The sequence below is a fragment of the Saimiri boliviensis genome, chromosome 17 (assembly GCF_048565385.1).
Source record: "Saimiri boliviensis isolate mSaiBol1 chromosome 17, mSaiBol1.pri, whole genome shotgun sequence".
In the NCBI taxonomy this organism is placed as follows: Eukaryota; Metazoa; Chordata; class Mammalia; order Primates; family Cebidae; genus Saimiri; species Saimiri boliviensis.
Window position 1 is genome coordinate 1046973 of NC_133465.1, and position 17955 is coordinate 1064927.

Here is a 17955-nt window from a genome sequence, read left to right on the forward strand (position 1 = left end):
CCTGAGGCAGGAGAATCACTTGAACCCAGCAGGAGGAGGTTGCAGTGAACTGAGATCATTCACAATCTAAAGAGGGAAAACGTGCTAAACAACTCAAGACAGTACAACATATACAATATAGCATCGCCTGAGCACTCTGTGTATTAGGCATTGTTCTCATTCATCTTGTAACAGTTCTACCAGGTAGATGCTATTGTTATGTTACTTTTTTACAAATGGTGACGCTGAAGAACAGAGAATTCAAGTTACTTGCCAGAATAGTCCACATGCATGACCACTACACTCTAGTGCCACTCTGGAGAGTTTGCAATGTATAAGCAGTGTTTTCTAGATGTTCTGAGGAATGACAATAACTGTGCATGTGAGAATCAGAAAAGATTTCCTAACTGAGATGATAATATGAGCTGGAACCTGTCAGAAAGCAACGGGTTGAGAAAGGGAGATGGCTGGGAGAAAGATGAATCAGATAGAGGAAACAGCAAAGGCACATTCTCTTCACTGTCTGATGTGTCCAACCCTTAACGAAGGAAAGAGGCCTTGAGTGGGCCTGTTACAGAAGACTCTCCATCTTATTTCTTCACGCCCTTCTACCCATCCCTATCTAACACTCATCACAATCCTCATTCGCCTCTCATATGTCACTCCTCTATTTCCACTGCTAGTCCAATTTAAGCTCCTATTAGCTCATACCTGGACCACTGCAATAGCTTTCCCTGCTTTCCCTCTCTGACCCCCTCCAATCTAAACACAGTTGAGGCCTGGTGCGGTGGCTCACGCCTATAATCCCAGAACTTTGGGTGGTCGAGACAGGCGGATCACCTGAGGTCAGGAGTTCAAGACCAGCCCGGCCAACATGGTGAAACCCCATCTCTACAAAAATATAAAAATTAGCTGGGCATGATGGTGGATGCCTGTATTCCTAGCTACTCGGGAGGCTGAGGCACGAGAATCCCTTGAACCCGGGAGGCAGAGGTTGCGGTGAGCCGAGATGGCGCCACGGCACTCCAGCCTGGGCCACTTGAGCCTCTGTCTCAAAAAAAAAAAAAAAGAAAAAAAAAGAAAAAAAAATCCGCGCGCGGTGGCTCAAGCCTGTAATCCCAGCACTTTGGGAGGCCGAGGCGGGTGGATCACGAGGTCGAGAGATCGAGACCATCCTGGTCAACATGGTGAAACCCCGTCTCTACTGAAAATACAAAAAATTAGCTGGGCATGGTGGTGCGTGCCTATAATCCCAGCTACTCAGGAGGCTGAGGCAGGAGAATTGCCTGAACCCAGGAGGCGGAGGTTGCGGTGAGCCGAGATCGCGCCATTGCACTCCGGCCTCAGTAACAAGAGCGAAACTCCGTCTCAAAAAAAAAAAACAAAAAAAAAAAAACGATTTCCTCCTGTAATCCACGGGCGCGCACACGCACGCGCGCACACACACACGCACACACACGCGCGCGCGCACACACACGCACACGCACACAGACACTATAATTCTGCTTAGATGCTCATTCCCAGTTACGAAACAGGGTACTGGCAAACCCACTCCGCCTAACGGTAGCCCCGACGAACGAGGGCGGGGCATTGCGGAGGGGGCGCTGCAGAATCGCCCAGAGCATGGAAAGCGATCGGCCTAACATCTCAGGGCAGAGACGGCGACGCGAAAGGGGCGACGGAAGAGACGAGTCGGCCGTGCCTTCCGTTCCACCCCTGGCGTCCGCCTCGGCCTTCGATTGGCTGCTCGTCGCCCCAGCCCCGCCTCAGGGACGCCCACGTGACCCCGTGGCCTCCGTGGGATTGGTTGTTCGGCGAGAGGCTCGCTGGGCTGTGAGGCGTGGGCCGGGCAGAGGCAGCGGAGAGGGGCGCGCACAGCGCGTCCGGGAAGGGAAACTCGCAGGGCTGGCGCGTGTTCACCTTCCGCGGACCGGAGCAGGCTCTTGCGAGAGTATAGGACGTAGGGGTTTTGGGAGCTAGGAAAGCGGGCTGCAGACTCCCGCCTGGGTGTCTGGTTTAAGCCTTGGCCCCGGCCTCGCTCTTGTTTCCCAGCAGGGACGACCTCGGCGTTCCCGTGGGTTCGTGGGCTTTGGCCCTGAGATGACCAGGACGACTTCGAGGGCCCCCTGTGTGTGAGCACCGGACGTTCGCAGACGGCTGTGCAGAGCGCCGGGAGGCAGAGCCTGGGAGATGGGGTTCGGAGGTGCTTCGGTTACGGTCCCTACCCACGTGAACTGTTGGCGGTGAGTCGGATGTGTGACGGGTGTCGATGCCTTTGTAATCTAGGAGCTTAGTGTTTAGTGGGAAGAGCCGCTCGTAGAATGAATGAAACGGGCGTCTATTGAACCACTTCCTAAGCCCTAGGCACCGTTCCGAGTGGAGCGGCTGCAGAGGCCGGTGGAACGCAGTCCCGGTCCCTTAGGAACTCTGATTGGACAGGGGTGAGCGAGGGCGGAGAACGTGCCTGGGAGGAGTTGGCGTGCGGTGCGTGCTGTGGTGGAACAAAGTGCTGCGGGAGTTAGAAGAAGGGGATGATTGAAGGACTTCGGGACGTTGAACAGAAGGTGGTATTTAGGTAAAGTTTAAAAAGTATACTTGGGCGCTCCACGAAAGCACCTTTTACTCAGCCAGCACAGCCATCCGTTGGCCCTTCCAGATGCCCGGCTGGGACCTTGCTTGTGGATGTGTGAGCTTTTAATCTCTGGCTGTCATCTTACCCACTTCAGCCTAAACTTGGGATGATTACTCTTGACTCTTTTTTTTGAGTGATAAGGCAAATCTCCTCAACCCAGGTGTAGGGAGAAGACAGGTAGAATGATGCTAGTTTCTTGTTACGTTATTTTTGTGGTAACTGGATGGCATTTTAAAGTTATATACTCTATGTTTAAATATCCCTCTTGGCCGAGCGCGGTGGCTCAAGCCTGTAATCCCAGCACTTTGGGAGGCCGAGGCGGGTGGATCACAAGGTCGAGAGATCGAGACCAACCTGGTCAACATGGTGAAACCCCGTCTCTACTAAAAATACAAAAAATTAGCTGGGCATGGTGGCGCGTGCCTGTAATCCCAGCTACTCAGGAGGCTGAGGCAGGAGAATTGCCTGAACCCAGGAGGCGGAGGTTGCGGTGAGCCGAGATCGCGCCATTGCACTCCAGCCTGGGTAACAAGAGCGAAACTCCGTCTCAAAAAATAAATAAATAAATAAATAAAAAATAAAATAAAATAAATAAATATCCCTCTTAAAAAGCCTGAGCTATTTAACAATCTAGATGTGACCATCTTACTCTATTCCCACAAGGTAGGAGGGAATCCCTTTTGTAAAACTATGAATCCAAATAAATGTTAAAAATCTTAAAAAAAAAAAAAAAGTATACTTATGTTTTCTCCCCATCGAAAGGGGTGTAGAAGGCACTCCGGATCGAGCGTTAGTGTACTGAGACAACTAGGAAAGAGGACTGCTGTGTGTGGCTGGCGCACATCGGAGGTTTGCCCAGCTGATGATGAAGCAGATAGGTAGGGAGGGATTACACCTGTAAAGGTCTTGAATTTCATGGTATTCTGTCTGTCTGGAGCTTAAAATGCAAAGTGAAATAGGTACCACAAAACAGGTATTAACCTGCTTTCATAATTCAGAAGAAGGACATATACTTCCTGCTGGATTGAGTAAAAAAGGCTTCATGCGAAAGATGGCATTTTGGAGGGTTGCAAACTGTAAGGGTAGGATTTTGAAGTACAGGAAGGGTTTCCACAGGGGGGAAAGACTTTCTAAATGGATGGCATAAGGTCACATAGAGCCAATATGAGGATTAAGGAATAATCTGGGTTGATTAGACTGTAAGAAATGTTTGGGGGCCAGACGCAGTGGCTCATGCCTGTAATCCCAGCACTTGGGAGACCAAGGCAGGTGGACTACTTGAGGTCAGGAGTTCAAGACCAGCTTGGCCAACATGACCAAACCCTGTCTCTACTACAAATACAAAAATTAGCTGTGCATGGTGGCTCATGCCTGTAATCCCAGCTATTTGGGAGGCTGAGGCAGGAGAATCGCTTGAACCCAGGAAGCTGAGATTGCAGTGAGCTGAGATTGCACCACTGCACTCCTGCCTGTGTGACAGAGTGATATTCCAAATCAAAAAACCAAAAAAAAAGAGACATGTTTGGGTTGTTTATGGTGTGTTTAAGGGTAAATTTGGGTCCCTTTTGAAACATGTTGATTGCTAAGCAAAGTCATTAGGACTTTATTTTCTGGACTGTGGGGAGCAATTGAAGCTTGTGAGTAATGATTTAATCACACCTCCATTTCTAAGGGTTAGCATGTTTGTAAGATTCAAAGTACATTGGATGGGATCAAAACTGGAGGCAGGAGGCCCATTGAGATAGCAGTTATTGTCTGCCATAAGTTATTGTCTGCCAGCCTCCCAAAGTGCTGGGGTTACAGACATGAGCCACTGCTTCCAGCCTAGTTTCCCTCTTTATGGAGCTTAGTTGCTGATTGGCTAACACAGACCAACAGCCGTCAGTTTCAATGAGGGAATATCAGTATATTGACATTGACAGATGGCTGAAGGAAGTCAGTGGCTCGAGAATTCTTAGATACTGAGAATATTATTTTGGAGGTCTGGGCTGGCACGGCTCACACCTTTAATCCCAGCACTTTAGGAGGCTGAGGCGGGTGGATCATGAGGTCAAGAGATCAAGACCATCCTGGCCAACATGGTGAAAACCCACTTCTACTAAAAATGCAAAAATTAGCTGGGCCTGATACCGTGCACCTGTAGTCCCAGCTACTAGGGAGGCTGAGGCAGGAGAAATGCTTGAACCCAGGAGGTGGAGGTGGCAGTCAACTGAGACCGGGCCAGTGCACTATAGCCTGGCAACAGAGCGAGACTCCATCTCCCAAAAAAATTAAAAATAAATTAGCTGGGCACAGTGGTTCACACCTGTAATCCCAGCACTTTGGGAGGCCGAGGCAGGTAGATCAAGAGGTCAGGAGTTCAAGACCAGCCTGACCAATATGGTAAAACCCAGTCTTTACTGAAAAATACAAAAATTAGCCAGGTGTGGTGGCACACGCCTGTAGTCCCAGCTACTCAAGAGGCTGAGGCAGGAGAATCACTTGAACCCAGGAGACAGGTTGCAGTGAGCTGAGATCATGCCACTGCACTCCAGCCTGGGCAACAGAGTGAGACTCCATCTAAAAATAAATAAAGAAAATAAAGAACATAAATGAAATGCAGTCACTTTTCGTATTCTGAAATTGATTTTTCAGATTGTGAATTACCTGTGCTTTGCCCTGCTTTCTTTATCTTCCATGTCCTTCCTCATTAGTAAATCTAAAGGTAGGGGCCTCGAGAAAAATGAAATTAAACCTTTGATTTAGCTGTTACTTTAAAAATATAAATCTGGTAATCATACCTCAAGTTCTCTTTCCAACTCTGCAGTTAATTTGCTGTGGACCTTTGGCAAATCATAGCCTCTCTGGGTTCTTGGACTCTTCAGATAGAAGATTCTGGTTTAAAAACTTTTATGACTATAATTTTAATCTTTGTTGGCAGAAGAATTATAAATCAAATTGCATATTAAATCAACAGGAGTTTATAAAAAAATATTAAAAGATTGGTAGAAAATCTTTTCTAGGCTGGGTGTGGTGGCTCACGCCTGTAATCCCAGCACTTTGGGAGGCCAAGGCTGGCAGGTCACTTGAGGTCAGGAGTTAAATACCAGCCTAGCCAACATGGTGAAACCCCGTCTCTACTAAAAATACAAAAATTAGCTGGGCATGGTGGCACATGCCTATAGTCCCAGCTATTTGGGAGGCTGAGGCAGAAGATTGCTTGAGCCTGGGAGGCAGAGGCTGCAGTGAGCCGAGATCATGCCATTGTACTCTAACCTGAGCGACAATGAGATTCCATCTAAAAAAAAAAAATTTTTTTCTAGGCCAAGTACAGTGGCTGACACCTGCAATCCAGCACTTTGGGAGGCCAAAGAGGGAGGATCACTTGAGCCAGCAGTTTGAATCCAGCCTGGGCAACATGGCAAGACCCTGTCTCTACAAAAAAATTTTTTTAATTACCTGGGCTTGGTGGTGCTTGCCTCACATCTCAGTTACTCAGAAGGCTGGGGTGGGATGATTGCTTGAGCCCAGCAGTTTGAGGCCACTGCGCTCCAGGCTCGGTGACATAGCAAGACCCTATCTCTAGAAAAAGGAAAAAAATTTAAAAAAAGAAAATATATTTTCTAAAACTTTTGCTTTTGAACAAGACTAAGGCCAGGCTTATTGGCTCAAGCTTTTGATCCTAGGGTTTTGGGAGGCCAAGGCAGGAGGATCACTTGAAGCCAGGAGTTTGAGACTAGCCTGGGCAACATAGCAAGACCTTGTGTCTACAACTTTGTTTTGTTTTAATTAGCTGGGCATGGTGGTTGCACGCCTGTTGTCCCAACTGCTCAGAAGGCTGAGACAGGAGGATCGCCTAAGCCTGAGTTCAAATTTGCAGTGATTACACCACTGCATTCCATCCTGGGCCACAGAGTGAAACCCTGTCTCAAAAACAAAACAAAAAGTAAGCTATAAGTTTCTTCATGAACATTCCTGAGATTTTATCATGCATGGCGTTTGTGATCATAAGAAAAAACAAAATTTGTTCAGATTTGCTTTTTTTTTTTTTTTTTTTTTTTTTTTTTGAGACAGGGTTACTGCCGTCTTGATCTCTCAGGCTCAAGCAACCCTTTTCCCACCTCAACCTCCCTAGTGGCTGAGACTACAGGTGTGCACCACCACGCCTGGCTAATTTTTGTAGAAACAGTGTCTCACTATTTTGCCAGGGCTGGTTTTGGCAACTCCTGGGCTCAAGGAATCCTCCCACCTCAGCCTCCCAAAGTGCTAGGATTACAGGCACGAGCCACTATGCCCACCCTAGTTTGTATTTTTGTGTAGCAAAGTTATTTTAAAGCAAAGAATGTTGGAAAATAAAATATTGAGGGCCAGATGTGGTGGCTCCCACTTCTAATACCAAGGCTTTAGAAGGGTGTGGTGGGAGGATCACTTGAAGCCAGGAGTTTGAGACCAGCCTGGGAAACACAGCGAGACCTTGTCTCTACAAAAAATTAAAAAGAGGCCAGGCGCGGTGGCTCAAGCCTGTAATCCCAGCACTTTGGGAGGCCGAGGCGGGTGGATCACAAGGTCAAGAGATCAAGACCATCCAGGCCAACATGGTGAAACCCCATCTCTACTAAAAATATAAAAAATTAGCTGGGCATGGTAGCGCGTGCCTGTAATCCCAGCTACTCAGGAGGCTGAGGCAGGAGAATTGCCTGAACCCAGGAGGCGGAGGTTGCAGTGAGCCGAGATCACGCCATTGCACTCCAGCCTGGGTAACAAGAGCGAAACTCCGTCTCAAGAAAAAAAAAAAAAAAAATTAAAAAGAATTAGCCAGAGGTGGCTGTAGTTCTACTACCTGAGACTATCGCCTGAGCCCAGGAGTTTGAGGCTACAGTGAGCCGTGATTGCACCACTGCACTGCAGCCTGGTTGACAGAGTGAAAACCTGTCTCAAAATTTAAAAATGTTAATTGAAAACAGGCTGGGCATAGCGGCTCATACCTCTAATCCAAACACTTTGGGAGGCCGCGGTGGGTAGATTGCTTGAGCTCAGGAGTTCCAGACCAGCCTGGGCAACATGGTGAAACCCTGTCTCTTGTAAAGTACAAAAATTAGCCAGGCGTTGTGGCCTGTGACTATAGTCCCAGCTACTTGGGAGGCTGAGGTGGGATGATCACCTGAGCCTGGGGAGGTTGAGACTGCAGTGAGCCATGATGAAGCCATTGCACTGCAGCCTTGATAACAGAGTAAGACCCTGTCGTAAAAAAAAAAAAAAAAAAAAAAAGATTAATTAGAAACCCATGGTTGAAACTTAAGACTTTATTTTTTTCATAGGTAAGGCTGTGTTTTCTTGGATGTGAAAATAAGGCACTGGGTTGCTCTTAGGTAATACAAGGAGGTGAAATGCAATGATGCAATGATGAGTGAAGTGGAGTCTGACCTGGTATTGCCATTGCTTCAATGTTGGCTTTGACCAGGGTATGATCCCTTAATCTTCTCTCTGAGCTGATCCTGGTTGTGGTTTTTCTGCACAGGTCTCTTGCATCCTGTTTGGACACTGGTTTTATTATGTTTAAGATGTTTCTTTTATATTTTGAATTACTGATACTCTCATGTTTTCCTTCTTAGGTTGAGGTGAAAAAATCTTGCTTTGAAATCTTCATGGAAGACTACATCATTTCAATCCTGAATCTGATTCAATTCTATTATTCACTTATTACTGTATTAAAAATGTGTAATTGGCCAGGCACAGTGGCTCACGCCTGTAATCCCAGCACTTTGGGAGGCCGAGGCGGGCAGATCACTGGAGGTTAGGAGTTCAACTCCAGCCTGGTCAACATGGCGAAACCCTGCCTCTACTAAAAACATAAAAATTAGCTGGGCGTGGTGGTGTGCACTTGTAATCACAGCTACATGGGAGGCTAAGTTGGGAGAATTGTTTGAACCCAGGAGCCAGAGGTTGCAGTGAGCCAGATCGTGCCACTGCACTCCAACCTGGCCAACAGAGCCAGACTTCAACTCAGTAAAAAAATAAAGGCTGGGCGCGGTGGCTCACGCCTGTAATCCCAGCACTTTGGGAGGCCGAGGTGGGTGGATCACGAGGTCAAGAGATCGAGACCATCCTGGTCAACATGGTGAAACCCCGTCTCTACTAAAAATACAAAAAATTAGCTGGACATGGTGGCGCGTGCCTGTAATCCCAGCTACTCAGGAGGCTGAGGCAGGAGAATTGCCTGAACTCAGGAGGTGGAGGTTGTGGTGAGCCGAGATCGCGCCATTGCACTCCAGCCTGGGTAACAAGTGCGAAACTCTTGTCTAAAAAACTAAAAAATAAAAATAAAAAAAAATAAAGAAAAAATGTTCAACTATGATATTTGCTTTGGTAAAACTTTTGAGGTTTAATGAGAATTTTAAAATCCATTACGCTTTTCTTATGGCATATAAAAGTTTTAATATTTTATCTCTTTTTATTGTCTCAATTAACATCATAAATGTCTTAATATTAAAATCCATAGAATACCCTATTTAAAATTTTAGCTTTGGCACCTTTGTGTTGTCAGAGAGTGTGCTTTGAATTGGTAAAATGAGTTAAAGTATTGGAAAACACTTATGTCAGCAGGCACTCTTAAAAATCATTTTCATCCTTCCTCTTGCAGTGATGATTTTTTTTTTTTTTTTTTTTGAGACAGACTTTCGCTCCTGTTACCCAGGCTGGAGTGCAATGGCACAATCTCGGCTCACCGCGACCTCCGCCTCCTGGGTTCAGGCAATTCTCCTGCCTCAGCCTCCTGAGTAGCTGGGACTACAGGCACACGCCACCATGCCCAGCTAATTTTTTGTATGTTTAGTAGAGACGGGGTTTCACCATGTTGACCAGGATGGTCTCGATCTCTTGACCTCGTGATCCACCCGCCTCGGCCTCCCAAAGTGCTGGGATTACAGGCTTGAGCCACTGCACCCAGCGATGATTTTTTTTTTAACCCATGTTTTCACCAGCCTGCCAATCCAATGGCATAAATTCTCCTATACAGGCAACTTAAGTGTTTAAGTTGATGCATGAGATATTTTGCATGTGGCTGAATTCTTGTTGGAGCAGAGGATTTTTGTTCCAACTAGTGGATTGGCAAAATTTTAATACAAAAATACCTCAAAAAGCCAACGGCAGTCTGAATGAAAAATTTATTTTAAACACCTCAAGTAATCTTTACGTTTCTACAAAATCATAACAACACGGAAGTTATTTTTCCAGAAACATTTATTCTTAAAATCTACTTAAGTGTTTCATAGAAACTTTAGTAATAACCAGAATAATTCATGACAGTTTAGCAAACTCTTAGCAACAAACAGAAAGAACTTATTAAAATATCCTTCCTTTACACAATTAGAGTAGTATTTTGCTTCATCTCTTCATTGCTTGTTAGCTTTGCTTTTACAAAGGAATCTTCAGACTACTCTCTCTGTAACACTCAACCCCTATTCCTTTTTTAACCAGTTTCTCAAGAAAGCTATGGAGGATTCATAGAGGAATATCCTTAAGTATCCCAAATATCCAGCTTTTAAGGATATCCTTAAAAGTTGGTAACTCTAGATGTCACTTAACAAATGGGTCACAGTATATGGAAGGGGCTTTAATTTTTCCCTAAAATGTTTCTAAACATTTCTACCAAGAGTAGGTCCACATTTCCTATCGTTGGTAAACTGATGAAATTTCCACCTTACAGACAGGCAGGTAAATGCTTTCTTTTCTAAAAAGAAGGCTTGCTACCACTTCACTGTCCACTTTATTTTTTATGCTGTCTAACTTGGATTTTTCCTAAGACCTTCTGTACTTATATTTTAAGGAAAGGGATAAGCAAAAAATTCTGTAGTCATTATCCTGTTGAATCTCTAGACTGACTGTCATATCCCCTGCCAATACTGATTCTTCTATCTTAAGCAGCTTGGTCAACTGTAAGTAGGGTTCTAGAGAGCAGGCTAAAAGTTTAGGATCAAATGGGCATATCCTTTTAAAGAAATCCATATAGTCATTTAAAGTTCATATAGTTATGAATTGAGGCTGAGAAGTATCAATGCTGTATGCCACGCTGAAACCAGCCCTGTGGCATTACACTGCAATACTTTTGTTGTGAGGATAAGACACGATTCCCTTTCAGTTCTCAGGGGAGTAGAGTTTAATCAGATGTTGTACTTCTGTTGGATAACCTGTGATGGGACAAGCTTGGTGACTCCTCACATAATGAAACACACAGCGGTAACAAAACACATAGCCAGAGGTGGCAAGAACAGTATCATTCACCCGCGTTTTACGACACAGTGGGCACACAGTCTTCATTTTGGGTAGGAGAGGAGAATCCGAGTTATAGTCTAGGTGTACAGGTGGTGGTGGAGTAGGCAGGGCAGTCAATGACTTGATGGTTTCTTGATTTTCAGATGAGTACCACCAGTCAAGGAACTGCAAGAAGAATACACCCACAGAAAGGCCAGTAGACAGGGATAAGGCAACACCCCCTACAGCTTTCTTCAGAGCTGACTTTATCTTCTCACTAACACTGTTGGGAGAAAAGAACAAGGATGCAAAAAGAGAAACTTTAGGTATTATCAGAGAATGACTAACATAAATGCAGTTCTTACATTTTTTCATCAGAATCACTGCAGGACTGGAAAGTTGGTAGACTGGTGGTACTACCTCCTTAAGGATCTATGCTACATGATTCTCTCTAACTTACAGTATTTTAGGAGCATAGGAGCTAAGCTTTGTTTTTAGTAACAAATAATTAGGGTTTGGTTTTGTGTTTTGAAAGAAATCAGTAGAGAATTTCATTATATAGATGTTCTCCCTTTTTTTAGTGGAAGATAGTGATCCAGGAAAAAAAAAAAACAATTAACAAAAAACTTAGCAGTATTGAGGAATATATATATTTAAACTTGTAGAACACAAATACGAACTAGCAGGAACACAGCATCATGATTAAGAGCACAGTCTTAGGCTGAGTGCAGTGGCTCACAGAGCAGTCTTTAGAATTGTATTGACTTGGCTTGAATTCCAGCTCTGCCACCTTGTAGCTAGCTAGCCACATGACCTTGGCAAGCTACTTAACTGCTTGGGCTTAGTTTCCCCAACTGTTAAATGGAGCTAATACATTTACTTCATTGGGTTGTGCTGAAGATTGAGATAATGTTCACAAAGCAAGCACCTAGCACAGGACATAGCAAGTGTGCACAAAAAGTATACCTAGTATGATGAGGAAGGTTACCAAGATGACAGTCCTTGATTTATGGACACAAGGAATTGCTTTTCTATGAGTTTATGAAATACCACAAAGTTAACAGGGAGGTGAATTTCACAAAACTGGGATGAGATTTTAGAATTTATTAACTAAATATCTTTTGGAAGTGCTAAGGCCTTACCTCCTGTCTGGTTGCTGCATCACGCCGGCTTCAGCTGGTTTGCGCTCCAGAGCTTGTATATCCTGAACTGTCAGTCGACCTAGGCGAACTCCAGCCAGCCTGAGCAGTGGTGAGTGATGCTGAGCTTTTCCTAGGATATATCGAAGTTGTTGTACAAGAAACCATCCTTCCCAGGCCATGTTAACAAATGGGTAGGCTGCCAGAAAGGCTCTGTAAAATCGTTTCCAGCGGGAAGAAGGGGGATGAATAGAATATTCATCCTCTTCTCTCAGGCTAGCAACCAACTTCTCCAGCTTCACTTTCAGATAGGGAAGAAGAACCAGGAACATAATTGACTTCCAAAGCTGCTTCTTTGGGAGGCCAGCAGTGGCCAACCTCTGAGACTTGTGAGTGTCCCCCATTACAATTCTCTTTAAGCCATAAAAGTTTTCAGAAAATGAGGCACTGGTTCTAGACAGGTAATGCTGCTGGAGCAGAAGATCTAGCAGAGTAAAGATTTCATCAAACCACCTCCACAAGAAGCCATAGTGAGTGGGATTTGATTCTGCAAGAACCTAGAGCAAAATAAAAATAAGTGAAATTCATTCCATTACACAAGTACTACACCTTCTATTTGCATTCCCCCTTTTCCTCCAAAGTCTACACATTCTGTCTTAAATAAGTCACTTACTTTGGAGTCTACCCTAACCTCCCTGAAACGTTGGGTATTCAGTACCGGTCTCTACACGTCATACAGACTCAAGAACCTGTAAGTCATGGGATATGAGTTATTTGCAAATTGGCTATTTCAAGCGGTAGGCTACCAAATAAGCACAAATTATTGGTTTGGTTTTTGCCTAAAATACAAGAATTAATACCTTACCTTGACCACATGCTGAAGAGCAGGTCTCACTGCTGTCATTAAACTGTCCTGTGCTACCACCTCGAAGATGGATGGCTGGTCATCGGCCACAGCAGCAGTTGCGATGTGAGCCCCGTGCTCAGCCATAGTTTCCCGTGTTGACTGGCTTTCGCTTTTCCCACGGACTCTCTCGTGAGCATGAACTTTTTCGGGAGGAAGGGTATCAGATGGGTGCTGAATCTTAAAGGTAGACTTTCTGTACGATATCTAAAACTCGAAACTCAATTTTATGGGCAAAAACGGACTAGGGAAAAAAAGACCTGTTCTGGAGGCGGAGGGGAGTCTCCAGAAGGTTAAGAACAAAGTTAACTCGGACGTGGGTAGGAGCGGTATGCGGCGAGCGGGTAGCTTGTCCGGTGCTGCACCCGAGGGCAGAGCGTGACTGGGGGACAGGCATGGGGGAAGGAACGCGATCCTCTGGAGCTGCGAACGGGAAACCCTCCTCCTCCTCAATCATGGGCGCTCAAAAGCCAGCCGACTCTGAGGATGCGGTCGTGCCGGTGTGAGCCGGGACACGAGGACTGGCTTCGGCCGCTGCCTTCGCTCGCCGACTCCAGGCGAGGCGCTAAGAACCCACGACGCCACGTTAGAAGCGACGTCTCCGCTTTATGACGGAAGACGCACCCGGAAATAGAAAGCACGGGGACTCCGGGGACGCCTGGCGGAAGAGAGGCGCTCTAGTCCCGACTGCGGCCCGGAAACCGGAACTAGAGAACTCTATGACCCGACCGGACTTCCGCGCCCGCCCGCTGGAAGGGAAGAAGGCCGCCGCGGGCCGGGTTTGGCCGCGACTTTTCCGCTGGTTTGGTTTTACCTTTCGTAGCTGGCTCTGCATGGGAGCCTCGCGGGAAGGCTGCAGCCCTGAACGTCTCTCTGCGGACGTCTTTTTGACAAGTTGTCTGGGGCGCCGCGCACACGTCTGGCTCCGGGAGTCGTAGCTTGGGCCCGGGGCCGAGCCCTGTGTTCCTGCAGGCGGCGGAGCTAGGGGCAGAGGGAGGAAGGGAATCCGGAGGTGGAAAGGACTTTTCTGCACACGCGCGGAACGGAAGGTGGTTAATTGCTATGTCTTCCCCTTCCAGAAAGGATTTAAAGCAACATACCAGGAGATAGAAGCCTTAGATTTATTGCTGCCAATTATAAGGAAAGATGATCGGATTGAGAAAGGCTCATGTTTGTTCCTCAGTAGTTGAGACGGTTAATTTTCATCCAAGCTGGTAGTTTCACTGTCTTCCAGGTTCTGGCTACATTCAGGTATAACGCCATGCACTTGCTATACTGGATAAAAATGTCTCCGTCCCTGAACACAGTCCGATATGTCACACCAGCGAAGTGAACACAGTACCAAAGCAGGGGGAGCTTTGTGAATTGTAACTAGCATGCACTGGGGACACTTAGCAGAAGAGTTCCTTTCATGCCGTTTTTATGCAAAAGCGAATGTAATTTACCTTAAGGTTTGTAAAGTGCTTTTATGTTATATACAGCTTTGTCTCACTAGAGTTGGCTTACACAGGCTTATTGAATTTGGATGAGAATTCAACCTCTCCTCCCTCTGGGAAGCACCACCTCTGGGCTAAATAGCTGGGAATACAAGGTATTGTTTACTGCCCAAGAGGCCCTTATGTAATAAAAATAATTGGTTTCCATAATGAGAACCCTCAAAAACAAGGTTTGGATTTAGTTATTCCAATAGGAAACAAAACCTTATAAATCGTCCTTATTTATAGTTATAAGTGTTTTTAGGCCGGGCGCAGTGGCTCAAGCCTGTAATCCCAGCACTTTGGGCGGCCGAGGCGGGTGAATCACGAGGTCAAGAGATCGAGACCATCCTGGTCAACATGGTGAAACCCCGTCTCTACTAAAAATACTAAAATTAGCTGGGCATGGTGACGCGTGCCTGTAATCCCAGCTACTCAGGAGGCTGAGGCAGGAGAATTGCCTGAACCCAGGAGGCGGAGGTTGTCGTGAGCCGAGATCGCGCCATTGCACTCCAGCCTGGGTAACAAGAGCAAAACTCAGTCTCAAAAAAAAAAAAAAAAAAGTGTTTTTATTCTACCAAAATATGTCATATTGATACAAGATTTTTACCTTACATAATTTTAAGACTAGACATAGTTTACAGCACGTGGTACATATTAGGTTTATTGGTAGCTATTATGTACAAGCTTTTCTTTCTTTTTTTTTTTTTTTTTTTTTTTTGAGACGGAGTTTCGCCCTTGTTACCCAGGCTGGAGTGCAATGTCACGATCTCGGCTCACCGCAACCTCCGCCTCCCGGGTTCAGGCAATTCTCCTGCCTCAGCCTCCTGAGTAGCTGGGATTACAGGCACGTGCCACCATGCCCAGCTAATTTTTTGTATTTTGAGTAGAGACGGGGTTTCACCATGTCGACCAGGATGGTCTCGAACTCTCGACCTCGTGATCCACCCGCCTCGGCCTCCCAAAGTGCTGGGATTACAGGCTTGAGCCACCACGCCCGGCCATGTACAAGCTTTTCTTAAGTGAATAGCAAAAATACAAAGTTGAGAAGTAGCGTCAACTAACTCAAGCAGGAAATTAAACATTGCTATCACTTAGGGATCTTTGGTTACAAGCAACAGAAACAGGCTAATTTAAACTAAAATGGAATTTATTAGAAGTGTATGGAGTAGGCCAGGAGTTGTGGCTCATGCCTGTAATCCCAGCACTCTGGGAGGCCGAGGTGGGCAGATCATGAGGTCAGGAGATCAAGACCGTCCTGGCTAACATGGTAAAATCTCATCTCTACTAAAAATACAAAAAATAGGCCGGGCGCGGTGGCTCAAGCCTGTAATCCCAGCACTTTGGGAGGCGGAGGCGGGTGGATCACGAGGTCAAGAGATCGAGACCATCCTGGTCAACATGGTGAAACCCCGTCTCTACTAAAAATACAAAAAAACTAGCTGGGCGTGGTGGCGCGTGCCTGTAATCCCAGCTACTCAGGAGGCTGAGGCAGGAGAATTGCCTGAGCCCAGGAGGCGGAGGTTGCGGTGAGCCGAGATCGCGCCATTGCACTCCAGCCTGGGTAACAAGAGCAAAACTCCGTCTCAAAAAAAAAAAAAAAAAAAAAAAAAAAAATACAAAAAATTAGCTGGGCGTGGTGGCACGCACCTATAGTCCCAGCTACTCAGGAGGCTGAGGCAGGAGAATTGCTTGAACCTGGGAGGCGGAGTTTGCGGTGAGCCGAGATTGTGACATTGCACTCCAGCCTGGGCAAAAAGAGCAAAACGCCATCTCAAAAAAAAAAAAAAAAAGGGTGTATGGAGTAGCTCACAAAATAAATAAAGCCAGCTCTGAAAGAATAGGAACCTAACAATCCTATTGGGACTGTCTATCAGGTGTTAGCAAAAGTTTTTACCCAGGCAACATTGTTGGAATGAATGAGCTTCCACCAACTTGTTTGTGACTGTGCTCATGTTAACGAATTCGACTGACCTCTCTTGGTTCAAATTCCCTCTCCACCCTCTCTTTCAGTCTTAGCTAGGGAAAGACAAGATATCTTGATTAACAGTCCCATGGAAATACTCCGAAAGTTAACTGAATGTATGGCATAAGAAAAAGAAAAGGTAGAGCCAGGCACAGTGACTTACACCTGTAATGCCAACACTGGGAGGCTGAGGTGGGTGGATCACTTGAGGTCAGAAGTTTGAGACCAGCCTGGCCAACATGGTGAAACCCCATCTCTACTAAAAATACAAAAATTAGTTTGGAGTGGTGGCATGTGCCTGTAATCCCAGCTACTCAGGAAGCTGAGGCACAAGAATCACTTGAGCCTGGGAGGTAGAGGTTGCAGTGAGCTGAGATGGCACCACTGCATTCACCTGAGCAACAGAGCAAGACTCCCTCTCAAAAGAAGAAAAAGGGCCGGGCGCGGTGGCTCACGCCTGTAATCCCAGCACTTTGGGAGGCCGAGGCGGGTGGATCATGAGGTCAAGAGATCGAGACCATCCTGGTCAACATGGTGAAACCCCGTCTCTACTAAAAATACAAAAATTAGCTGGGCATGGTGGCACATGCCTGTAATCCCAGCTACTCCGGAGGCTGAGGCAGGAGAATTGCCTGAACCCAGGAGGCATAGGTTGCGGTGAGCCGAGATCGCGCCATTGCACTCCAACCTGGGTAACAAGAGCGAAACTCCGTCTCAAGAAAAAAAAAAAGAAGAAGAAGAAAAAGGAAAGGTAGTTAAAAACAGCAAATGTCAATTATTACAGTCAACAAATAATAACTCATCACAAATCTCACCCTTAAGTTTGTAGTGTAATAGAGGAGATAAGATACATTATGTTAAAAGGTATTAAGAGCCATCAGGTTAATATGGTATGAATTTAGAGGAAGAAATTTTGAGCGGGTAGAAATAAGGTAGTTCAAACTAGCTAAAATAGAAGGCAAGTATATTGGTCTATCTAACCAAATAATAGGTGGACCTCAAAAGATGCATACATTTGAGACAAGGTCACAGTTGTGGTGAAGGGCTTTCCAGCCTAGAGGAGCTGCCTAAAATAAGAGAAGGAAATTGTTTAGTTTGCTTTGACTATAGAGCTACAAAAAGGAATAGTGGAGAGTATGTTGAAAGCAGACTTGGATGGATTGCCGAGGGTCTTAAATGCTGATTTTAGAACTTGCCTGTGGATATTCATTATTTTATTAAATAAATATTGAGTACCTTGAGTACCTTCTTTGTGCCAGGCATCATGCTATAAAGTAATAGTAAAAACAGACATGGTACCTGCCCTCATGGAATGTATAGTCCAGTTGAGGAGATAGGAAATATAAATAAGAAATTTATAAGTTTGGCCAGGCACGGTGGCTCATGCCTGTAATCCCAGCACATTGGGAGGCTGAGGCAGGTGGATCACGAGGTCAGGAGATCAAGACCATCCTGGCTAACATGGTAAAACGTGGCTTCTACTAAAAATACAAAAAAATTAGCCAGGTGTGGTGGCACATGCCTGTAATCTCAGCTACTCGGGAGGCTTAGGAGGAGACTCGCTTGAACCTGGGAGGCGGAGGTTGCAGTGAGCCGAGATTGCACCACTGCATTCCAGCCTGGGTGACAGA

General features: G+C 45.8%; 1 protein-coding gene, 1 long non-coding RNA gene and 1 other non-coding gene across 4 annotated transcripts; 2 read left to right on the top strand and 1 right to left on the bottom strand.

Moving 5' to 3' along the window:
• Window positions 1-1794: 1794 nt before the first annotated feature.
• Window positions 1795-8945, top strand: LOC141581766 (uncharacterized). Of its 2 annotated transcripts, none has more exons than XR_012514488.1 (2): window positions 1795-2222; window positions 8203-8945. It is a non-coding gene; the product is annotated as an uncharacterized LOC141581766 (long non-coding RNA). The 2 variants fall into 2 exon arrangements; XR_012514487.1 differs by lacking the exon at window positions 8203-8945 and adding an exon at window positions 5914-7903.
• LOC120367033 (Z30 small nucleolar RNA) lies at window positions 7986-8082 on the top strand. The gene has a single exon (XR_005581533.1). It is a non-coding gene; the product is annotated as a Z30 small nucleolar RNA (small nucleolar RNA).
• Window positions 8946-9734: 789 nt separating the features above from the next.
• Window positions 9735-12970, bottom strand: PEX12 (peroxisomal biogenesis factor 12). The gene is made up of 3 exons (XM_010339658.3): window positions 12845-12970; window positions 11983-12536; window positions 9735-11123 (listed from the first exon to the last, which is right to left on the bottom strand). The coding sequence occupies exons 1-3, from the start codon at window positions 12968-12970 to the stop codon at window positions 10724-10726; spliced, it is 1080 nt and encodes a 359-aa protein (XP_010337960.2). The 3' UTR covers window positions 9735-10723.
• Between the last annotated feature and the right edge of the window lie 4985 nt (window positions 12971-17955).